The sequence below is a fragment of the Pituophis catenifer genome, unplaced genomic scaffold (genome assembly GCF_029215685.1).
Source record: "Pituophis catenifer annectens isolate HBS135680 unplaced genomic scaffold, rPitCat1.0.hap2 SCAF_11, whole genome shotgun sequence".
NCBI lineage: Eukaryota > Metazoa > Chordata > Lepidosauria > Squamata > Colubridae > Pituophis > Pituophis catenifer.
In genome coordinates, this window is record NW_027256891.1 from 9,327,986 (window position 1) to 9,354,285 (window position 26,300).

Here is a 26,300-nt window from a genome sequence, read left to right on the forward strand (position 1 = left end):
GAAACGGCATTGGTCGCGTTGGTGGATGATCTCTGGAGGGCCCGGGATAGGGGTTCTTCCTCTATCCTGGTCCTATTAGACCTCTCAGCGGCTTTTGATACCATCGACCATGGTATCATGTTGCGCCGGCTGGAGGGACTGGGAGTGGGGGGCACCGTTTTGCGGTGGTTCGCCTCCTATCTCTCCGACCGGTCGCAATCCGTGTTGACAGGGGGGCAGCGGTCAACCCCAAGGCGCCTTGTTTGTGGGGTGCCGCAAGGGTCGGTCCTCTCGCCCCTCCTGTTCAACATTTATGTGAAGCCGCTGGGTGAGATCATCCGTGGTTTTGGGGTGGAGTTCCATCAGTACGCTGATGATACTCAGCTGTACATTTCCACCCCAGACCATCCCAATGATGCCTTGGAAGTGATGTCCCAGTGCCTGGAGGCCGTGCGGGTCTGGATGGGGAGAAACAGGCTTCGACTCAACCCTTCCAAGACCGAGTGGCTGTGGCTGCCGGCGTCCCGGTATAGCCAGCTGACGCCATCGCTGGTTATTGGGGGCGAATCATTGGCCCCCACGGAGAGGGCCCGCAACTTGGGTGTCCTCCTGGATGCGCGGCTGTCTTTAGAAGGGCATATGACAGCCGTGGCCAGGGGGGCTTTTTGTCAGGTTCGCCTGATACGCCAGTTGCGCCCCTTTCTGGACCGGGACTCCCTACGCACGGTCACTCAAGCACTCGTCACTTCTCGTCTGGACTATTGTAACGCTCTCTACATGGGGCTCCCCTTGGGGTACACCCGGAGGCTCCAACTGGTGCAGAATGCGGCTGCGCGGGGGATTATGGGAGCGACGGGGCGCTCCCATGTGACTCCTCTCCTGCGCGAGCTGCATTGGCTTCCGGTGGACTTCCGGGTGCGCTTCAAGGTGTTGGTGATCACCTTTAAAGCGCTCCATGGCTTAGGGCCAGGGTACTTACGGGACCGCCTTCTGCCACCAATAGCCTCCCACCGGCCGGTTCGCTCCCACAGAGAGGGCCTCCTCAGGGTGCCGTCGGCCAGACAATGCCGGCTGACGACCCCCAGGAGGAGAGCCTTCTCTGTGGTGGCACCTACCCTATGGAACAATCTACCCCCAGAGATACGAGTGATCTCCGACCTTCGGATTTTTCGTCGGGCCCTAAAAACTCATTTTTTCCAGTTAGCCGGTCTGTCTTGATTTTAGGGTTAGTTTTTTAAATTTTAATATTGATTTTAATTGACAAGTTTTAAATTATGGGCCAAATTATAAATTATTTTAACTTTATTTTTAAACTGTGATGTTTTGTATAGATGTTTTTATCTTGGCTGTTCACCGCCCTGAGTCCGAAAGGAGAAGGGCGGTATAGAAATTTGAATAAATAAATAAATAAATAAATAAATAAATAAATAAATAAATAAATAAATAAGTGCTATTACTATTTCCAATATTTTGCCATTTGATAATTGATTACTTTGGATTTTAATGTTTTGGGATTCGTGGGTCTAGGGTCGTATTTTTCTACATCTCTTTCTGCAAAACCACTAGAGGGGCTCGGGAGATGCTGTGTGATTTATATTGGTCCAGTTTCAATAAATGTTATTATATTGTATTGACTCATTTTGGACAAGTGGAAGTCAAGAGCTCTGGCTTTTCTGGAAAACTGGAACACTGGAAAAGCTAAAGTGTACCTATAGATGAAAATATAATAAAGAAAATACTAGAGTAAAGGTTTTCAAACTTGGCAATTTTAAGACTTGTCTACAACTCCAAGAATTCTCCAGCCAGCAGAGCAGAGCTGGCTGGAGAATTCTGGGAGTTGAAGTCCACAAGTCTTAAAGCTGCCAAGTTTGAGGACCCCTGTACTAGACTGTGCCAAAATGTTAATTTTAATGGTTAATGATGAGAATTAAGGACAAAGAGGAATCAGACTATTATTTAACATGGGACTTATTCTATAGATGGTTAGAAAATGTGTGTGTGTGTATATAAGCATTATATATTATTACTATTATTATTATTGGATTGTATTTGATTACAGATTAAATTGTATAGAATGATCAGGAGTGAAGATCATATTGTATATACAATGAAAATAATGACTATAATTAAGGTGTATAATATGTGTATTCAAAAGAGATTTGATACGGACAGTACACTGTCATTGCAGAAATCGGAATGTGATGCATAACAACAGAAAATATGCAATAAAAAATAATATATGTATAAAAAAAGAGCTCTGGCTTTTCCAGTGAGAAGAGGCCTATTTTTTGCTTCGTCACAAGCTGAGATTCGGTGTCCAGTGTAAGATGAGCCAGATTTTGCAACTGAATGTAACTTGTCCAAATGGCCATCGAATGAATGTTTTCTGAGAAAGTTGAGTTAGGGTTAGAGGTGCCAAATTGTTAACTTTTGTTCTTGCTTCTTTTTTTTTTTACAGGGTGGAAAGAAATTTTATCATGGAATCTGTGGGGGTCGCGATTGTACAGGCGGCTGCAAGTGCTTCCCCGAGAAAGGGGCTCGGGTAAGATGATGCGATAAAATAACCTTTATTGTCACTTTTTTCTGTGAACACACTAGCACACATTAAAAAATGAAATTCTGATGCCCACTCTTAAAAGAAAACAAATATATAACCATACACATACATGAACACATATATACATAGGTTATATTTGCATATATACATACATACATACTTGTTTTCTTTCCTTTTCGTAGGCTTTATGTGTATTTCTCTTTAGCCAGGTTCTTCCTACGTAAACCAAGATTTTTATGCAGCCCTAGTTCAGTGAAATCACAATCCACTAGTTCCTAGGCTTTTTTTCCCCCTTTTTTTTTCTGGCAGCCAGCAAACATTCTGCTGCCCATTGGGAGACTAAGGAGACTCCCTAAGCTAAAAAAAAGCCTAGAAGCTAGTGGATTGTGATTTCACTGAATTAGGGCTGCATAAAAATCTTGGTTTACGTAGGAAGAACCTGGCTAAAGAGAAATATACATACATACGTATATATAAGCTGTATATATATATACACACACACACACATAATTAATCACAGTCCATTTTGAATACATAACAGAAAAAAGACAATTACTGTGGATCATTTTTATGCCATATCCTGGATAGAAGGAAGTGAATTTCCAATAATCTTAAAAGGGTACATGGCTCCTTTTTAGTTTGATGAAGAGGAACAGCCTTCACTATCATTTTGGCCGTGAAGAAAACAAGCACACTCTAAGTATTTTGCCTGGAGCCTTAAGGCAAGAGCTGTGAAGAACAGCTGAAGGAGAAAAGCTGGATCCAGCCAACTCTTTAGACTCTCCCATGGACGGCCTGCAGTCCATCCACAGAGATTTCACCGAAGGCAGCCAGTGAACAAGAGAAAAGAATAACGTTGATTAATTTACATGTACATAGGAAGCAGTGCATGATTTATAAGTCTCTGGGAAATCAACTCTGATGCAGGTCACAACTCTTCCTGTTACTGAGATGATCCCTCCCTCCTCTGTTGGCAGCACTTACAGCTCGTTGCTACTTGGTGGGTGGGCTGAAACTTTCGGTGTAAGCAATGAGATGTTCTAATGGACCATGTTGGTCTGTTTCAGAGATAAGGGGGGAAATGTAGTTTTCTGGTATGTAGAGCGGCTATGATGAGCCTCAGACTTCTAACTCTGAGAGATACACAAACAGGACACAACTGCCCTCACATCTCACTTTAATTCTCTCTGACAACTGAAATTGAGGGGTAAGATTCCCTATCCAGTCGTGTCTGGCTCTAGGGTGAAGTGCTCTTCTCCATTTCTTGGCCAAGGGTTGTCCCAAGACATTTTCTGGGGTTATGTGGCCAGCATGGCTATACGCTGAGGCACATGGAATACTGTTAACTTCCCACCGAAGTGGTACTTGTTTATCTACTCGCATTTGCATGCTTTTGAACTGATAGGTGGGCAGGAACTAGGGCAAGGAATGGGAGCTTACCCCGTTGTGTGGTGCTCAGGTCTCAAACCTGGGCTGTCAGCTTTTCAGCGGACAAGCTCTTTAACCACTGAGCCATTGCGGCCCAAATTGTACCATACGATTATTCCATGAAGTTGCTGAACCTTTTTGCAAAAACCTCCCAAATTGGTGGACATTCCTATCTGATATGGTTGCAAATAGCTTTATTGACTTACAGACAGATTTCAAAATCTGCCCCCCCCTTTTTGTTTTGTTTTTTGTAATCTCTTCTGAATGTTCCTTTCTTTAGCAATGTGCTGTGATCCTAGATTCTAACTTTCTGGGAAGTGGAGAGAAAAAGTTCCTATAAAATTTTCCCAAAAGCAAAATTGGTGTCATTTTGCCTGGGTTTTCCACCTTCTAGATTTCAAGTATAAATGACTGTTTTCTAAGTTTGGCTGTTGTAGTGTTGGGTTAAAAACAAAAATTCCTGATTTTTTCCCCACAGCATAAAAAAGGGTGGATCCCAACATTGGTGGTCTCTTTATTACAATAATCTAGATTACTGTCAGCCAGACCTTTTAACCTGTTCTTCCTGGTGAAAATGGATCCTTTTTATATTGATATTATTTATATTTATATTGTGTCCTGATTGCTTATTTGTACCCTATGACTATCATTAAGTGTTGTACGTTATGATTCTTGACGAATGTATCTTTTCTTTTATGTACACTGAGAGCGTATGCACCAAGACAAATTCCTTGTGTGTCCAATCACACTTGGCCAATAAAGAATTCTATTCTATTCTATTCTATTCTATTCTATTCTATTCTATTCTATTCTATTCTATTCTATTCTATTCTATTCTATTTTTAGCTTGGAGTTGCCACCCATTGGAGTGAGTTTGAATTTGCTATTGTTTTTGACCACATTTTTCCATTTTTCAACTCTGAATCTCATTAAATCTCTGAAGCTCGCAACTTGGGCGTCCTCCTGGATTCACGGCTGTCTTTAGAAGAGCACTTGACAGCCGTGACCGGGAGGATTTTTCATCAGGTTCGCCTGATTCGCCAGTTGCGTCCCTTTCTGGATCGGGACTCGTTACGCACGGTCACTCATGCCCTCGTCACCTCCCGCCTGGACTATTGTAATGCTCTCTACATGGGGCTCCCCTTGAGGAGCACCCGGAGGCTCCAACTGGCGCAGAGTGCGGCCGCGCAGGTGGTAATGGGAGCGACATGGCGCTCCCATGTGACACCTCTCCTGCGCGAGCTGCATTGGCTCCCGGTGGTCTTCCGGGTGCGCTTCAAGGTTTTGGTTACCACCTTTAAAGCGCTCCATGGCTTAGGACCTGGTTATCTACGGGACCGCCTACTACCACCAATAGCCTCCCACCGGCCAGTACGCTCTCATAGAGAGGGACTCCTCCGGGTGCCGTCAGCCAAACAATGTCGGCTGGCGACCCCTAGGGGGAGAGCCTTCTCTGTGGGGGCACCTACCATCTGGAATGGGCTCCCCCCAGAGATACGGAGGATCCCGGATCTGCGCACCTTCCGCTGCGCTGTGAAGACCTTTTTATTCCATCAGGCGGGCTTGGCCTAATCTCTTCCCTTTTAAATATGTAAATTTTAATTTGTTTTTAAATTATTGGGGTGTTTTAATTTGTCTGGGCCAAAATGATTTAATTTCATTTTATCTGGTTTTTAAATTTTTTGTATCTATGTTATTTTATTGTCTGGCTGTTCACCACCCTGAGTCCTTCGGGAGTAGGGCGGTATACAAATCAAATAAAACATAAAACAAAACATTAAATATCCTAGTATCTGAGGTATTCCTTATAGGTATCTCAGAAGAAAAAAATGTTATTATCCTACCAACTCTTTCCAAACATCATGCATCCTGTGTTAAAGTGGATTAAAATCTTCATTCACATGAATGTATACCAACGTCACTCTTTCTGCAGCTCATAAACCTGTGACCGGATTCACATATTGCTGTTGTGGGATTATGGCTTGCTGTGTTGTATGAATCCAGGTAGCAGGATTTTACAACCACAACTTCCACCTTAGTGCGTCATGTAAAGCCAGACAAATATGATCAATTTACGCCAACTGCAAGATAATCCGATGATATTTTTGTGTTTTGCGTGTGTGTGTCAAACTTTGATACACTACACACATCCCTGAAAGCTTTTTGGAGTAACCAATTAGGCCAGTTGAAATTACACAATAGTAAACTCATGCTTTTCTTAGAACTGTTTATCTGGAAGAATCATTCAGATGTATGAAATGCAGCAATTTTCAATGATTGCACAACTTGGGTTGGCTGTATAAAGACATTTATCACATTAGATTCTTTTTCTCATTGCCAAGAAGCTTATTTTCTATGATTCCATATAGATATCGTAACATGTACTATCTCTGCATCCAAAACCCGTTTCGTGTTTCTTTCCAGACACATCTGGATCATCAGCTTTCTTCTCTTGATGTAACACAAAGAGAGGCCCAATCAGAGAAGAGGCCAGGAGGTCCTCAGGTTCAATTATGGTGGGATCCATAGAAGAGAATATTTGTAGTCCAGGATTGAACAGTGGGGTGATGTTACCTAGTTTGGTAATGAAATGTCTGAAAGAAAACCATCAAACCTAGAGAGCACCAAGGACCCCACAAATATGGTGGAATTTGAGGTGGGCCAGGAACTTCCCCAAAATATCTTCCGAATGGGTAGAGAAATCCTTGCTCTCCTGGGAATTCCCATGCAGGATGACGAAGTGGTCCAGTTTTGTTTTTGCTGTCAGCCTTTGGTGCAGTGGTGAAATCCCTTTTTTTTTCTACCGATTCTGTGGGCGTGGCTTGGTGGGCGTGGCTTGGTGGGTGTGGCAAGAGAAGGATATGCAGAATCCATATTCCCTCCCAACTCTTGGGGGAAGGATATTGCAAAATCTCCATTCCCACCCCACACTGGGGCCAGTCAGAGGGGGTATTTGCCAGTTCTCCGAACTGCTCAAAATTTTTGCTACCGATTCTCTAGAACCTGTCAGAACCTGCTGGATTTTCACCCCTGCTTTGGTGATATGCTATGACTTAGGGAGGGAAGATTCATCATTTTTATAACATCTTTCTTCTCCCATCCCAATGGTTATACAGCTGGAGATGTCCTCCCACTGCCAGAGGTCACCATCCTTGAGAGCAGGGAGAACATTCTTTCCACCACCAATAAATAGAGGAGGATAGGTGTTGGTTGTACATTTTGTGCCGAAGGAAGTTGCAAAAAGTCTCCATGGTCCCTGGGTGTGGAAGAGCCTGAAGAGGAGAAACAGTGGTCAGTTAATGCTGAGCTTTGATGTAATTTCAAACTCTCCAACTGCCACATCTGATTTTCCACTCATTTATCAATCATCCTTTTGACCTACAACTTTATGCAGCCTCAGTCCCTGGATTCTCCTCCACCTGACATTCTTGAGTAGGTTCCCATAAAAAAAAAAGAAAAGAAAAGAAAAGAAAAGAAAAGAGGGAGACATCTGGAAGAACTGTATTTTTTTTAATTATTTATTTTTATTTCTTTTAAAATAATAACAGAAAACAAACAAACAAAAGGTTAACATTCCCCAACTCTGCTGTTTCAAAACATTAAAAGATCAGGGTAACGCTATGCTGATTCGCCCACACAGCTGGTGATTTGATTTGATTTGATTTGATTACATTTCTATACCACCCTTCTCCCGAAGGACTCAGGGCGGTGTATAGCCATATTAAAACAAACCCATCATAAAAATTAAAAACCATTAAAATAAATTAAAGCAATTTGGCCGTTATTAAAACCCTTAGCTAAAACCCCTTTAAAACCAATTAAAACCCATTAATATTAATTTATTCGGTCAGGCTGGCTTAATTGAACAATAGAGTCTTCAGAGCACGACGGAAGGTGTGGAGGTCGGGAATCCTTCTTATATCCGGGGGCAGCTCATTCCATAGGGCAGGAGCCCCCACAGAGAAGGCTCTCCCCCTGGGGGTCGCCAGCCGACATTGCTTGGCCGATGGCACCCTGAGGAGGCCCTCTCTGTGAGAGCGTATTGGACGGTGGGAGGTTATTGGTAGCAGCAGGCGGTCTCGCAAGTACCCTGGCCCTAAGCCATGGAGCGCTTTGAAGATAGTGACAAGCACCTTGAAACGCACCTGGAAGACCACTGGGAGCCAGTGCAGCTCGCACAAGAGAAGTGTTACCCGGGAGCGATGAGTCGCTCCCATAACCACTCGCGCATTCTGGACCAGTTGGAGCCTCCGGGTGCTCCTCAAGGGGAGCCCCCATGTAGAGAGCATTACAGTAGTCCAGACGGGAAGTGACAAGGGCATGAGTGACTGTGTGTAAGGCGTCCCGATCCAGCAACTGGGAAATCAGGCAAACCTGATAGAAAGCCCCCCCTGGCCACGGCCGTCATATGATCGTCTAAAGACAGCCAGGAGGACGCCCAAGTTGCGAACCGTCTCTGAGGGGGACAAGATCTCCTCCCCAATAGTCTGACTTGTATATAATGAAGGGTGGTTAAGCGAGCTATATAAAAGACATTGTGTGTCTTCTAAACCAGGGGTCTCCAACCTTGGCAACTTTAAGCCTGGAGGACTTCAACTCCCAGAATTCCCAAACCAGCAAAGATTTCTGGGAGTTGAAGTCCGCCAGGCTTAAAGTTGCCAAGGTTGGAGACCCCTGTTTTAAACCATGCTTTATGGCAGGGGAGGGCAATTAATTTTCCCAAGGGGTCCCCATGAGAAACTGGAACTGCTGTAGAGGGCCAAACCAATAGCTCCTGGCTGCGTTCCACTTGTTCGCCCACAAGGCCGTGCTTCAACAGAAGCAGCAATGGATCACCAAGTCTGGGTTCCCTCGCGTAATAGCCGCCATTCACCGCTTTCTCAGGCTGCTCCAGGAGAGGGTCAGGCACTATGCAGGCAAGAAAAGGACTTTCCCTCCTTGCCCTCTCAGCTGCCAGCTGACTGAAGGTGTCCAGATAGCCAGACCTGACTCAGCTTCTTCTTCTCCGCAGCGTGCTTATTTACATTTTATTTCTAATTTCCAATTGACCTCATGCGTGGGCTGGACAGAGCCAGATGTGGCCCAGGAGCTGTAAAATGCCCCGGACTGCTTTATTGGTTTAGCTGGTTTGGTAACCTCAAACAGCTGTGATATTATTCAAGACACACTGATTCAAGGCGATGTTGAAGTCCTTTTTTTTTTTTTTTTCTACAAAAGCTCTTCAGCCTAGAACTGGATTCACACATTGAGCTCAACTCTCATATTCATTATGGTGTTGGCTTGCCCTGATGTGTGAACTCGGCTGCTTTTGGTCTTTTTTTTTTCCTCCTCTGGCTCTTTAATTTTTAATCTCTGGCAGAATCTCAGCAAGCAGTGATGAAGGACATGATTGAGGTCCTAGCCGCAAGTAGGTAACCAAGCAACCAAAGAGTCAGAAATGATGTGGTTGGAGATGGATTAACAGTTAAGATCCCAAGCTCATAAAGGCAGCAAAATGAGAGTGGGGTCCATAATGTCTCCCAGGAATGAGAAGGTCAGACTGAAGATCTAAAAGTGGAGAATTTGTTCCTTTGTTCCCTAAGTTCAAATAGCTGGATAAACTGTGATCCTTTATGGCTGTTACATGGACAATGTCAGGTTTCATCCATCTTGTTACTCAGACTTCAAGTTCAGTAGGCCGAGATTCAAGGACACGACTCTTTGGCAAGCTGGATTTATTTAAGTATTAGAAGAGTGGTAGCAAAGTAGAAGAATATCAACTGCCATGTTGTTTGTGCATGCATTAGAGAGAGACAGATATTTGTGTATCTGTTTCTGCACACGCACACAGAGAGGGAGAATAAGAGATTTATTTATTTATTTTATTTTGTCAAGCACATATTAGATAACAGATATAGGTATAAACATGGTTATTAATACATGAAATGGATACGGATAAATGGGGACAGTAGGACAGGGACGGAAGGCATGCTGGTGCGCTTACGCACTCCCCTTACAGACCCCTTAGGAATGGGGTGAGGTCAACAGTAGACAGTCTAAGGTTAAAGTTTTGGGGGTTTGGGGATGAAACCACAGAGTCAGGTAGTGCATTCCAGGCATTGACCACTCTGTTGCTGAAGTCGTATTTCCTGCAATCAAGTTTGGAGCAGTTTACCTTGAGTTTTGTATCTGTTGTGTGCTCGTGTATTGTTGTGGTGGATGTATACATCTCCAAGTTCAAATCTTACATAATGGACCTGTGTGATCACAATCTGTTGGCATCTAACCTTAGATCTTCTAGTCTTCACACATGATGTCATAACATAGAACACTGTAATGTATTGATTAAACAATAATTGGATAGATTTGCTCAATCCACTAAACCATTAATCATGTTTTACAAAGCAGAAATGTTTTGTGCATTCTACACAATAATCTGAAGCCAGGCAAGTCACATTAGAATGAAGTGTGACTATAGTTCCAGTTCTATTAATTACCTGCATTGGTATATCACCCCTACTTTAAGATTCTGGCTGATTTGTGAAGTGCAACAAGCAAAATACATTATCAGCACAACTATAAATTTTGTACTTTCATGGAAACAATATAGATCTGCAGGTAGAGGGAAGTGTGAGGACTATAGTCAGAAGCTTTCAGTCAGAATAGAGCTGGAAGGGACCTTGGAGGTTTTCTAGTCCAACCCCCTGCTCAGGCAGGAGACTGTATGCCATTGCAGACAGGTTTCTTAAAAGCCTCCAGTGATCAATAGCAATAGCAATTGCACCTAGACATATACCACTTCACAGTGATTTCCAGCCCTCTCTAAGTGGTTTACAGAGACAGCACATTGCCCCCAAAATCTGGGTCCTCATTTTACCAACCTCGGAAGGATGGAAGGCTGAGTCAACCTTGAGCTGATAAGAATTGAACTACCGAACTGCTGGCAATCGGCAGTCAGCAGAATTAGCCTGCAATACTGCATTCTAACTACTGCGCCACCATGGCACCTACAACTTCTGAAAGCTTTGATTCAGATATTCTGATACCTTGCAAATTAACTGCTCATCCCCTTTGTTGAGGCCTAAATCCTTTCAAAAGACATTTCTTTCTGCTATCTTTAGCATCAATTCCTTGGCACGTTCCTCTTTTATTAAATGTTACTGATTCTTCCTGTTTTTCTTCTGAGGTCTTTCAAATACAGTCGTTGTTGCATTTTTTAAAATTTCTGAGGAACGATTGCCAGCCCACCCCCATCCCTTGAGATAATATTTTCTCACTATTAGAGGCTTCTAATCAGTAACAAATGTTAAATCTTTTCTATATTTGTCAGTGGGATATTAATCAAGCAAATAAACCTTCCCATGGGTAAATCTTAGGAATATTTCCCAGGGGAGAAATAGGATTGAAGAATCTTCAAAATTAAGCCATCTTCAGCATCTGTGAACTGTTACTTGACATGTCTAGAACAAAACATCAGGTGAAAATGAGGTAATAATAATTCACGCACAAAAAAAGGACTTGGCTGGTGTTATTTTTAGTAAGTACCATAAGACCCAAACTTTATCATTTCCAAAAATGCTTTATGTTGCCAAGTGGGACATTAAGTAATTGGTGTCCGTTTCTCTGCTCCCACGCATACAGCAGCTCTCACCATGGATTGAACAATAAAACATGGAATGCTGCAGCTGTTGCCCAGTCCTTCAAGGGAAATTGTACAGTTAGAACTAAACCTGTAGGTTGTGGCAGGTTTGCAAGCCTAGGGGGAATGTGTTTGCTGAAACATCTTCAGGGTTGAGTTTTGATGTTCTAAGTTTGCTCTCAAACATCTGGGTATTATTTTGGTCAAAAGGACTCCTTAAGCTTTAGGACTTGGGTGACTCATAGGGCCTTCAAGGAGACAATAATGTAGAACATTGAATTCCGCAGAAAGCAGTGGTCTTTCCCACAGAAATGTAGCAACTGTTTTTTGTATTCCTATTTTGTATGAGAAGCCACCTGGATCATGGTGGACCTTAAAAGATCTGGACATTGTAAAATGGGCCTTCAGAGCAAGGGACATGGTAGCCATCTTCCAGTATTTGAGAGGTTGCCACAAAGAGGAGGGGATCAATTTATTCTCCAAACCACCTGAGGGCAGGACAAGAAACAATGGAAGAAAACTAATCAAGGAGAGAAAAAACCTCGAATTAAGGAAAAATTTCCTTAGAGTTAGAACAATTAATCAGTGGAACAGCTTGCCTTCAGAAGTTGTGGGTGCTTCACCACTGGAGGCTTTAAAGAAGAGACTATTCAGCCATTTGTCTGGAATGGTATAGGTAGGGTCTCCTGCTTGAGCATGAGGACTAAAGGACCTCCAAGGTTCCTTCCAACTCTGATGTTCTATGTTCTGTGATATAAATTAGAGCTACTGGAGAACAACCAGGAATCCATTTCTGCTTGGAAATCTACCAAGACTACAGCAACAATATTTAACTGGATGCACTTAAAGATTTCAGATTCTTGGGTGAAAGATGGTGGGAACCAAGAGAGCTAGAATAGGCAAGATGGTGCCTACTCTTGGGCTAGGCGGGGATCTCCCATGGCTCCATGTATTGGAATGATTTCATTCCCCAAGTCTCCCCATTGATTTCCTGTTGACTCAAGACTTCCTGTTGCTGAAGAGGGATTTGGGGGGGCAGGAACCCTCAATTTATTTGTTCAGAATAATTTTGTACCGTGTGAGGCTGCTGAATTCATGTGATGTGAATCGTGTGTCACCCCATTTTTTAATAAATGAACAAGATACCTTTATTGATTAGGACCTACTTCCTCCTATAAGATATACAAAGTTAAAAGATTAGCAACAACATAAGTGATGCCTATAGATTTTACTCAAGCTTAGCTTGTTGATACAAACTATAAGATCTGGATCTTTGAATACAGCAGAAGCCAAAGTCCTTTCTGGAAAACATTTTTTTATGTTATTAAAAAACAAGAATCCCCAAATCATCATAATAAAAATCTTTTGTTGCTCTTTGGGCTATTTCTCCTTCCATGTCAGGTTGATGGAACCTTCCAATCTTCCTCACTGTTAATCATTCAAAGATATAATATTTGTTAATCAGAACTAAGCTTTGCAGATGTTCTCATCACCCAGATCCCAGTTTAAAATAAATGAGAAACGTGCTCCAAAATAATGACTGAAAAGGTTCCTGATTTTGCATTTTTAAAAAAAATAAAAATATTAAAAATATTCACCAAGAATTAGTAAAGCTAACAGAATCAGAACTGTCTGTCATTATATTTCTCCTCAAAGACTGAAACTTTGCCAACTGAAACCCTATATATAATACAAAATGAGATCAAATGTCAATATAGTTTGAATTCCCCATTTTATGTATACATGCATGTTTATATTTATGTGTATTTGCTTTTATTAACTGAACATTAAAAAAATATACAGTTATGGTAAAAAAAAGAACCAAGAAAACTTTTTTAAAAAAGAGAAAAGTACAGGACATATAATTTCAGCAAGTCCTTCTGATACAGAAAGAAAAACTATTTTGAAGTTTTACATTACTGGCACATGATTTTTATCAAGATGCAAAAAATCTCCATTTATGATTTGCCTAGAATATTAGGCATTTTATAATCCTCACCCTTATTTTTAATACATTACTTTTTTTAGGTGTGGAAATATTAATGAGCTATATTTTGTAAGGGTGCATCAGGTAGAAGCGTTTTCATCCCTTCTAAAAGCTACAGAATGCTTTCATGGACCAAAATCAAGGAAAATCCAGGTTTTTTGGCAAAAGAATAGTTCTCCTTGCCATGCAGCTGGCTGCATGTGGTTTATCAGTGCTGAAACAAATTTCAAAATCTTTCCCATACAAAAATGAGAACCTCTCCAATTGCTTCAGTTTGCAAATTGCAAGCTTTGGAGCGAGGCCAAACTGCTTCTGGAACGCCATCTGTTGCTCTTCAAGGGGTTTTTGCAAGGCTGACCATGCCTGCAACTTCTATCTTTATATGCTAGTAGACGAACCAAGTAGACCCAAAGGGACACCAGAACCTTTGCCTGGATAAAACGAATTGATTTGTGTTGGGGGAAAAGAAGGTAGAAGGTAAAGACTGTATGCTGAGGTGCACAGAACACAGTTATCTTCCCACCGAAGTGGTACCTATTTATCTACTCGCTTGCTTTAGAACTGCTAGGTGAGCAGGAGGAAAAGGAGGAAAAGAAACAAATTGCCAAGAGTTTTTATCAGGAATTATACGCACAGGAAGGAATCCAAATAGAGAAAGTTAAAGAGTATATAAATAAAAACAATATTCAAGAAATAAATGAAATCCAAAGAGATCTACTGAACAGACCAATATCGATGTTAGAGTTAATTGAAGCAAGGAAGAAACAGAATAACAATAAAACACCAGGTCCAGATGGCATTCTGGCGGAAATTTACAATAGAAAATCAGTCAATAGATAACATCTTACTACTGGTCCTGAATGAAGCAATTCTAGAAGCCAAAATCCCGAAATCATGAACAGAGATGATTGTCACAATGATACCCAAGGAAGATTCAGACTCCACCCAAATTAAAAATTACAGACCCATATTACTTCTGAACGTGGACTATAAACTATTTACAGCAATTATGGCACAGAGAATGAAGAATCTTATTGTTGATTATATCCACCCAGATCAAAATGGATTCATTCCAAACAGACAGATCAAAAACAATACAAGAACAATAATTGACGTTCTGGAATATTACGAGCAAAAATCAGATGAACAAATGGCCTTACTCTTCCTCGACGCACAAGAGGCATTTGATAACCTCAATTGGACATTCTTAATATTACAATTAGAAAAAATGGGAACAGGCGACAAATTTTTAAATATCATTAAAACAATATACTCCAATCAATTCGCGAAAATATGGATAAACGGAGAGACAACAGACCAATTCAAAATATCTAAGGGGGTGAGACAAGGATGTCCTTTATCCCCTATATTATTTATATTAGCATTGGAAACATTGTTGAACGAAATTAGGAATGATAAGGATATAAAAGGATTAAGAACAAAAAACCAAGAGTACAAATTACAAGTGTTCGCCGACGATGTAGTATTCATTTTAGAACGCCCAAAACAATCAGGAATAAAACTATTAAGGAAAATAGAACAATATGGCGAAGTGGCAGGACTGAAAATTAATAGATAGAAAACAAAATTATTAACTAAAAATTTGACGAAAACACAAGAGAAAAAATTAGAAGAGACATTAGAAATACAAACAACAACCAAAATAAAATACCTTGGAATTTGGCTCACCAATAAAGTTTCAACTCTGAAAGAAGATAATTGCAACAAACTGGCCAAACAAATTCAAAAGGACTTAGAGGTATGGAGTAAACTGAGACTATCACTTTTAGGTAAAATCGCCTCGATCCAAATGACAGTCCTACCAAAATTATTATATTTATTTAGAACAATACCGATAAATCCAGGAAAATCGTATTTCAAAGACCTTGACAAAATGATCTTAAAATACATATGGCAAGGGAAGAGAGCTAGGATTAAATTGAAACATCTGCAAGATACCAGAGAGAGGGGTGGTCTAGGATTACCGGACTGGCTAACTTACTATAATGCAACAGCATTATAACTTGGATAAAGGACTGGATAACACTCAAAAACAAACACATGTTAGCATTAGAAGGATTCGATCTGTTAAAAGGATGGCACGCATTCTTATGGGAGGAAAAACCCAGGCAACATGAACATTTTAGGAGACATTATATTAGAGATGCATTGGCAAAAATCTGGACGGAAATAAGGGGAAAACACTACGACAAAATCCCAAAATGGATACCAACCATGGAAGCCCAAATTTACCCGAATACAATGGATATAGATAAAATGAAAACATATGATGAATTGTGAACATAAAAGGAGAAATGAAATCAAGAGAAGAGCTCAGACAGCAAGGTACGGACATTGATTGGTGGCCGTACCTACAGATAAAATCAAGATATAAAATGGATAGGGAAAAATTTGGAATCCAAAAAGAATGGAATGAATTAGACAAAATTATACTGCAATCTGATGATAAATTAATAACCAAAATATATAATTATTAAAATACAAATTAGAGGAAGAAGTAGTGAAGGAAAATATGATTACGTGGGCCAAGAATTTTGGATACAATATCAAATTAGAAAATTGGGAGAGAATATGGAAAGTAAACACCAAATTGACAATGTCCGTACTTTACAAAGAAAACACATACAAGATGTTCTACAGGTGGCACCTCCCCCCTGCATGTCTGGCAAAGATGTTCCCAAACACTACACAGAACTGTTGGAAATGTAAAACACACAAAGGGACCTATTACCACATGTGGTGGTCATGCCCAAAGGTTAAAACATTCTGGAAAATGATCAAAAAACAAAAAACAACTGGAAGAAATTACTACACAGAAAGTGCCTCTTCGACCAGAAACTTATTTATTAGGAATATTGACAAAAGACTACAAAAAAGAAATACAATATTTGATAATACACATTCTTACAGCAGCCAGAATTAATTTTGCACAAATGTGGAAATTGGAAGAAACGCCATCAGAAGAGAGAACAATTCAAAAAACATTGGAATGTGCGGAGAGGGACAGACTTACCAAAGAAATTCAAGAAAAAGAAGACTCAGATTACTATTTAATTTGGCAAAAATGGTATGATTGGTTAGAGAAAAAGAAGACGAAATAAGAGAATACCACTCAAGGACACAAAAATGAGGAACCAAAATTAATATCATTACATAAATATCGTTATATAATGAAGGATATAGATATATAGATATATGGATATACAAATTACTGATGTAGCTCTATTCACAAAGCTCAAGTTGCATGACTTGATTTTAGTGTACAGTTTGTTTATGTATAGTTTGTTTTTATGTGTGTATGTTTGTATATGTATGTTTGTTTATCATTAATAAATTTTTTTTTAAAAAAAAGAACGGGAGCTCACTCCATCACACGCAGCTCAGGTCGCGAACCCCGACTACCAACTTTCCAGCTGACAAGCTTAGCATCTTTCCATTGAGCCATCATGGCCCCCAAAAAGAAGGAAGGGATGCACACTAAATTTCTAATTGCCTTCACAGGTGGCTTTTGGTCTGCTTTTCAGTCAAGGCTGTTAGCCTTGTAAGGAAGGACAAGGTAGATAAGAAGACCAAGCAGGAGTCCTAGATTTATACAGGTACTCCATGACTTACAACCATTCATTGAGCGACTGTTTGAAGTTATGTCGGCACTGAAAAAAAAGCGACTGATGACAGTTTTTCACACACTGTTGCAGCACCCCTATGGCCATGTGATCAAAATCCAGACTCTTGGCAACTGACACATACTTATAACAATTGCCGTATCCTAAGGTGTAAATATGGTTTGTGTAGTTCCCAGTTGAACTGAATTTCTCAGAATTTTTTTAAAATGCCTTTTAGTTTAATTTTCATCATAACAGGTTTTTGAAGTGGAAAGATTGAAGTTGAAACAGTTTAAGCATTAATTAGTAGCATGATAAATTATCAGCACTCCTACCAAAAAAATGTTCTTTCTGTTCATTTTCTGTTTTCTTGTCGGACTTTCTTTTGGCTGATTCTGAGTTCCAGTAGAAGAAAAATATTCTTAATCTTTATCTCTGTGAATATCCTGGCACATCCTTTGTTTGTTTGCTCTAAAAATAAATAGCTTCTACTTCACATTATTTGTTAATGAGCTCTCTCTACTTAGCCTAGAATGCTAAACTGAAGGGTTAATTAAGAGCCTATGATATCAATCTATACAAAATTTGGCTCTTCTGTTTCATCCGTAAATATCTCTGAGTCAGGTTAACTTTGGAACCTTTATTTTTCCATTTGTAACTTTATTTCAGCCTGAATCCAATGTCAATATACATACTTGGATTTTAAAAAGAAAATTATGTGAAACAGACACTGTAGATCATAATTTCCCAACAGTGGTCTTCATCAACAACTTCCCCGAATATAAAGTGTTGTTGAGCTTTCGTTTCCTTGATCTCTGTTTTTCTGCACAGTTCCAATTGTGAAATTCTGAAAAGAGTGTTTTTCTGCCATAAATGTGTTCCAGATCACATGTAGAACTGGGAGATGTTGAATCAAAAACAGAACGTCCTTTCTCCCTCGATCTTCAACCAGGCTTCTGTCAATGGCACGTATTTTCCCTTGACATTAGTTCCGATCAAGTCATGATAAAACTTGTTTTAGCAACTTCAGTGGGAACCGAGTTAAACTTCTTTGATTGGATCCCAGTATATTTCACGATCTGTGTCCTTCATTATGCAGCAGGCTAAGGCATAATGTGACTTGCTGGTTTGGGGGCTCAAGCATTTGTAGAACATGTGTTATGGCTTAATGTGTCATGGAAAGCCAGCCAACTGTAGGCTGGTTCAATAAATCATCGTTAAACAAAGCATGGCTTCACATGGTATGTGAATTCACTCAGGAAATAGGAAGAGGCAGAAGGAAGAGGACACATCACACAAACACAGGGTTAGCTTTTCTCCTGAGATTAGTTATTCAGAATTGATTATTGAAAACAACAACATTCTGGAACCACCCCCTGAAACCTCCAGATGGATAAGAGTTTAAAAGAATGCCAAAAAATCATCTAGCCAACAAGGGGCTTTGCCAAAACACTGAAGGCAAACACAGTTAGGTTATGAGGAAGTTCACCAACTATTAAGCCTGCAGCCAAATAGAATTTAGAGTCAATTGGTTAATCCCCAAATTTTGCTCCGATGCCAGTTGGCTCGGAACAAAGATCAAGTTTATGGATATTTCTAGAAAAAAATAATGTTGGCTATCATAATGCAAAGCATGTTTTTTCCAGGAGAAATAAAAATGGAGATTTGTTGCAGATTGGACTACTTCCCAATATTGCAGTGGCTTTGAGAATCTGGTATGCTTGTCGATATATTTCCTAAATCTAGACGAAATGGGCAGCACATAAATCTATATAAATAAATTAATAAATAAAGTATATTTGCTAAAAGAGGTATGGCAATCTTGCTTAACACTACTGTATAGAAAAAAATTGACACATTATTGCTATTACTATGATGCAGAATTGACACATTAGACAATATGGAAGTTGAAGGTTTGTCTTGCTGTAAAAGTATTTCCCATGGCTGTTGTCTTTTCACCCATTACTTGAAATTATGTCTTTGAATGCATATTCATGTCTCAAATGAGGAGGGTAAACAGTGAAAATGTATGTATTCAGGAGATACAAAGACCTGTCAACAATCTTGAATCAGAAACTAAAGCAGACATTCTGTAATGGTAGAAGGCTTAGATTTTCATCCTGATAATATCTGTTTTAGGATCTAAACTTTCCATTCCAGTGGGCTCTTTTTCCACTTCAAATCCCATTTGCCCATTGATTTCCACACAATGGCTTAAAACTTAGTGCAAAGAAGGATGATTAATCAGAGGGCTCCAGATGAGATGATTGCAGATGCAAATTTGAGTAGTATTAATTCCAGTTTTGGTCACCAAAATGTAAAAAATATGTTGAGACTCTAGAAAGAGTGCAGAGAAAGGCAAGAAACTTGATTAGGAGGCTGGAGGCTAAAACATATAAAGAACAGTTGCTGAACTGAGTATGTCTAGTCTAGTGAATAGAAGGACTAGTGGTGACATGCTAGCAGTGTTCCAATATCTAAGAGGTTGCCATAAAGAAGAGGGGGGCAACCTATTTTCAAAACACCTGAAGGGAGGACAAGAAGCAATGAATGGAAACTAACCACGGAGAGAACCAACCTAGAACTAAGGAGAAATTTCCTGACAGTTAGAACAGTGGAATCAGTGCAACAACTTGCCTCCAGAAGTTGTAAATGCTCCAACACTCCCAAGTTTTTAAGAAGACATTGGATTTGTCATTTGTCAGAAATGATATAGGGTTTCCTGCCTGAGCAAGGGGTTGGACTAGAAGACCTCCAAGATCCCTTCCAATTCTGTTATTCTGTTAATTGTTGAAGCAGAAGTTTAAGGATCAGCTGTTAGAACCGTGGGTGTTTTTTCATTGTATCTGAGTTGTCTTTTTGCATTATTATCACCTTATGTTTTGTAACTGTTCCATCTGCTGGTGGAAAGATAATGGTCTGGGACATCCAATTGACTTTTTTGATGCATCTGCAATCACACTGTTAACCAGCTTGATTTAAAGTGCAGCAAATGTAACTATTGACACAGCCTTATTTATCTACATTAATTTTTATGGTTTCTGCTGCTGCAGTTTCACTCTGCTGTGTGTTTTGGGGGTATCTGCACTAGTTAATGTTCAGATTTGGTCCCAGCTGTTGAAATGTGGGATTTATTCAGGCAGCCCATGATCAACAATATAATCCTAGACTGAAGGCCTGATTTTAGAAAGTTTTGAAGGAAGTTGGCATAGTTCACAGCAAAGCACTGACCTGTAACAGTGTCTAAATTTTCAATAATGCTTCTGAATTCAACAGGGATTCCATTCCTGAAATAAAATTGCAGATGAGATGATGCATTTGGAAGTGTGCTCACCTGTTCAAGGGGGAACAGAGCATTCATGCTAGATGAATGAAGAGGTTACGGAGGTGGGGAGAAGTCATGGGCCTTTGCTACGGACCTTTCAGCAAGTAGGTAGCCACAATCTTCAGTACAGCCATTTTGTGAGAGCACTCAGAAATGCTGAGGTGCCTGTGGTGGAATGCAGTCTCCATTCCCAGGAAGAAAGGGCTGCATTGCAGAGGGCAAAGAGACAGTGAAGCTTAGATAATTTGTCTGTGGAAATTCTCAGTCATTCAGGTCATGGTTGTTTCAAAGGTGCTTTTTCAAAAGTCCACATTTTGAACAAAGTGGACTGTTGGTTTGAAAGAGGGATAAAAGAGGCCACTTATGTTAACATTGAGCAGCCCTCTCTCAACGGGGAATAAGACACCACCTATTTCCTGTCTGCAGCTGCAGTCCTTCCAGCAGTTCCAAGAAGATTCCACCCCATTTGCATTCTGATATAGGTGACCCTGAGGGCACAGATAAACCCCCAAGTGATCTCAAGAGCTCTCAGAGAGAGTGCCAACGACCAGATGACTGCAAAGAAATATCCTTCCAACCCTCTGCCCCCAGTCCCATCCTAATCCTTCCATCACCCCCACCATCCTGCCAGAACAGAAAAAAATAGCCCAGTTGCCTTTTGAAAAAGCACCTTAGATAGTTGGGTTGGGAGAAGGAGAGATAAGAGGCCCCCTCCCTAGCAATCTTCAGAGTGTCTCTATAGTGATGGAAATACGTCTATGGAGATTCTCAATCATCCAGGTCATGGTTGTGCCAAAGTTGCTTTTCCAAAAGGCAATTGGACTTTCTTGGGTTGTTGTTGTTGTTTAGAAAACATTTCACTTCTCATTCAGAAGTGAAGAAACTTGAGAAGCAGAATATTTTCATGGAAAAAACCAAGAAAGTCCAGTTGCCCTGTGGAAAAGCAACCTTGGGACAGTAACGGAAATAGTTGCTTTAGTTTGGCCAGATTTCTGTCAACGGTTGAGCAACAATAAAGGAAACTGCTCAGAAGTAATTCTTTACCTATCTTTCTTATTTCTTGGGGCCTGACAATGCCTGCGTTTAGCAAATGGCACAACGGAGCTTTCCCACATGAAGTAGGAACCATGCAGACTCAAAAAGAGGGCAGAACATTATTTAATCTACTTTCTGGGAATATCCATCAGTCAGTGGTGGGTTGCTACCGGTTCACCCCAGTTCGGGTGAACTGGTAGCAGCAGCGGTGGGAGGCTCCGCCCACCTGCCCGGATGTCATCAAATACGCTCTGTGCATGCGCAGAAGTGGTGCGCGCATGAGCAAACCGGTAGCAAAGGTAAGTGAAACCCATCACTGCCATCAATGTGTAAGTAATCCACTTGCAGATATGATTTGCAAGAATCATGTCTCTTTTTTTAAAAAAATGACAGCCACCCAATCATGCAGAAGAAATTAACCTTTTTGACATTTAGGACTCCTAAAATTCGAATCTTTATTTTTCTATGATGCCTAGATTTATTAGAGGGAATTATATGTGAATTAACCATGGCAGTTGGTAACCCAAATTGGATAAATTTAAACCAGATGCTTGGTATAACTGCTTTTTTTCTTTTTCCTCCACCCTCTACCCCCAATTCTTCACATTCAACATGACAAAAAGTAGAGAAAACCAGACATGCTGTGATATAACACAGTTTAGTATTGTTGTCATATTGACAGTGAAGGATCATGATCAAATGTTAAACAGGTTTGACAGTATACCATAAGAAATGCTGGCATGTTATTCTTGCTAACACTCACACAAAAAAATAGGAGGCCTTAAAATCACAACAAAACAATTACCAGAGAGTTTAGACTCAGTGCCAAAAAATGGAAAGCTGTTGGTTCTACATTGGCCTTGAGAGGGTTAGCATTCATCTGTGAAAGTTTTTGTTGAAATTCTTCCCTCTGCCTCCCATTTACAAGGTTGCTATGGTCAACCAGCTCTTCTTTAGCCTCATTTCCTCATTTCTAGATTTCTTTTACAAGTAAGGATTGCCTCTAAATAACCTTTCTGATCTGGCCCTTCCCTGAGATAGTTATGCCCAATTATTTTAAAACAGGCCTAAGCTATGTAAAAACACATGCGTGCTTTTGAGCAGCACTATGATTAATTGCAAATGGATTGAGTTGAAAGCTTGAAAGGGAAAGATACTGGAAGAATCTGAAATTAACAATTCATCCATCCTTACATTTTGATTGCAAAAATCTAGTCAATGTGCTTTAACAGAAGGTTTCAAATAAGGTTCATTTGGTAGCTTGATGTTAAGAGATGGTTTTGAGATCTTCTAATCACAGTTGATCCATAGGTTTGTTCTGTCTGTCTGTCATTCTATCTCTTATCTATCTCTGTCTATCATCCCTCCCTCTCTCTCTCTCTCTCTCTCTCTCTCTCTCTTTCTCTCTCTCTCTCTCTCTCCATATATATATTTGTTTTCTGAGGTTTTCGCGGGTGTTTGTATGTAGGTCTTTGGTTACTCGGGTTTTCTCCCGCGTAAAATTGGAGGTGTCTTGGCAACGTTTGAGACTTTGTCGAAACATTGCCAAGACACCTCCAATTTTACGCGGGAGAAAACCCGAGTAACCAAAGACCTACATATATATATATACATATATATACATACATATATATGTATGTATGTATGTATGTATGTATGTATGTATAATATCATCTGCCTATCATCTCTGTCTCTATCACTATCTCTGTCTATCTATCTATCTATCTATCTATCTATCATCTTCTATCTATCTCTGCACTGCCTTAATTTTGATTAAAATGCCTTGTCATATAAATACTTTTACTTTTATGATCTTTTGCCATGATATCCCTGTGGTTGTTAAGTATATCAAGCGGGCATTAAGTGAATCTGGCTTCCTAATTGATTTGTTGGAAGCCAGCTGGGAAGGTCACAGATGATGTGGGGACTCTGTCCTCACCATAAATGCCTGCTGGTTGTCAAGCACCTGAATTTTGATCACGTGACTGTGGGGATGCTATGACACTTGTAGGTGCAAGGATCTGTTGCAAGCAACGTTTTTCCACGGCCATTGTAACTTCAAACAGTTGTAAATGGATGGTTGTAAGTCGAGCACTACCTGTAATCCATGGGTGAAGTTGTATGCTTGTGTTTAATTTGAAAAATATTTGTCCTTCAAGTTAAAAAAAAAAAACCCTAAACAACTCATATGTGTAAGAGAAAGAATTTGAATCCTATGGAACAGATTTTAACCATTTCCAGATCCAAATCTTCCAGAATCCAGAGCATTGGCAGCAGAAATGAGGCAGAAGAATCCCGAGGGAGTATATTAATTTCACTGGGTATGATTAATAACAAGCACTGTGGTTTATGTGGTTTTCCTGAATTTGATATTATTGGGCTCCAGAGGCCTTGCTTGTTAGCTGGAGTGGCAAGTACAGGGGAAAAAAGTACTCTAGAGTGAAGTAACCTATTCATGTGGTCCTTTTCAGTTCCATAAATTGTTGATGTGACGAATTCTTTCCAAAACTACGCTGCAAAGTATCCTAAAAAATATATGTTCAATATTGAAATGTATCGATGGGTTTGTAATATTTCCTTTAAAGCAGGGTTTCCTTAAATGTCCTGGAAGTCTCATCAAGACCCTTTCAGGGGTCCATGAAATAAAAACTACTTGCCAGGTATAGGAAGATGTTTTCAAACATTTAAAACAAAGTCATTTACTCATGATTGTTTTTTTGTTAAAAAATACGTTTTTGCACGAAAAATATTTCATTTATGCTAGTATCTAATGGTTTATTATTGTGTTTACATGATTTCATAAATGTTCTATGAATGCATCCATTTTCACTATGAATACAATTGTATACTTTGAATACAAAAATTAAATTGGATAAATTCAATTTAATTATTTTAATTCATAAATTTAATGTAATTGATACATTTAACTCATACAAATAAAAGGTGTTTTGGGGACCACTATAATTTTTTTTTCAATGGGAAAGGGTGCTTAGAGCAAAAAGTTTAAGGGACCCTGCTTTAAAGTATCACATTTTCTAGGAGTGGAATCACTACTTAAAACAAGGTGCAAATGATCTTTTCAAATGATCTACTATATTTACAGATGGCTGATTTATTGATTCACAACTTATAGACAGATTTAACCATAGTTTCAATTGGGATAATGTGACCATTCTAGACCAAGCCAAGTCCAAAAATGCCAAGGAATTTCTAGAAGCCTGGCACTCTGACAAATCAGCCATCAACAGACACATAGACATTAACAATATCTATTTTTGTTGTTAGTTGCAAAGTCATGTCTGACCCATCACAACCTCATGGACAACATTCCTCAAGACCTTCCTGTCCTCTACCACTCTCTGGAGTCCATTTAAGCTCAAGCCGGCTGCTTCAGTGACTCCATCCAGCCACCTCATTCTCTGCCGTCCCCTTCTTCTTTTGCCCTCAATCTTCCCCAGCATTAGGACTCAGCAGTGAGTCCTTCCTTCTCATTAGGTGGCCAAAGGATTTGAGTTTCATCTTCAGGATCTAGCCTTCTAAAGAGCAGTCAGGGTTGATCTCCTCTAGGACTGACAGGTTTGATTGCCTTGCAGTCCAAGGTCCTCGCAGGAGTCTTCTCCAGCACCAGAGTTCAAATGCCTCCATTCTTTGGCGCTCAGCCTTTCTTATGGTCCAACTTTCACAGCCATACATTGCAACTGGGAAAACCATAGCCTTGACTATACTCACTTTTGTTGGCAGGGTGGTGTCTCTGCTTTTTAGTAAGCTATCTAGATTTCCCATAGCTTTCTTCCCCAGGAACAAACGTCTTTTAATTTCTTGGCTGAAGTCCCCATCTGTGGTGATCTTGGAGCCCAAGAAAATAAAATCTGTCACTACTTCCATTTCATTCCCATCTATTTGCCAGGAATTGAGAGGGCCCAATGCCATAATCTTAGTTTTCTTAATGTTGAGTTTCAAGCCAACTTTTTCACTCTCCTTCTTCACCCGCATCAAGAGGCTCTTTAGTTCCTCTTCACTTTCTGCCATTAGAGTGGTATCATCTGAGGTTGTTGATATTTATCCTGGTAATCTTAATTCCAACTTTTGATTCATCTAGCCCCACCTTTCTCATGAAGCAGAAGTAGATGTTTTTCGGGAACTCCCTAGCTTTCTCCAGGATCCAGCGTATGTTGGCAATTTGATCTCTAGTTCCTCTGCCTCTTCGAAATCCTGCCTGTACTTCTGGTAGTTCTCGATCCATATACTGCTGGAGCCTAATTTGTAGGATTTTAAGCATAACCTTACTGGCATGTGAAATGAGTGCAATGGTGTGATAGTTTGAACATTCTTTGGCATTGCCTTTCTTTGGAATTGCCTTTCTTTTCCAATCCTGTAGCCACTGTTGAGTTTTCCAGATTTGTTGGCAAATTGAGTGTAGCACTTTTACTGCATCGTCTTTTAAGATTTTGAATAGCTCAGATGGAATACTGTGACCTCCACCAGCTTTGTTGTTGCTCAGGCCCATTTCACTTCACATTCTAGGATGTCTGGCTTGAGGTCAGTGACCACCCCATTGTTGTTATCAGGGATGTTAAGCTTGTTCTTGTATAGTTCTTCTGTGTAATTTTGACACCTCTTCTTAATCTCTTCTGCCTCTGTTAGGTCCCTGCCACTTTGCCCATCTTTGCATGAAACATTCCCTTCATATCTCCAATTTTCTTGAAGAGATCTCTGGTCCTCCCTATTCTATTGTTTTCTTCTTTGCA

At 40.2% G+C, this 26,300-nt stretch overlaps 1 protein-coding gene across 1 annotated transcript in view; it reads left to right on the plus strand.

The window, feature by feature from the left end:
• The window catches only part of COL4A6 (collagen type IV alpha 6 chain), a 192,847-nt gene that overhangs the window by 59,094 nt on the left and 107,453 nt on the right, over window positions 1-26,300 (plus strand). The window contains exon 3 of the mRNA XM_070952120.1: window positions 2,438-2,521. Within this exon, the coding sequence (XP_070808221.1) occupies window positions 2,438-2,521 (84 nt within the window). The remainder of the gene's footprint in view (window positions 1-2,437; window positions 2,522-26,300) is intronic.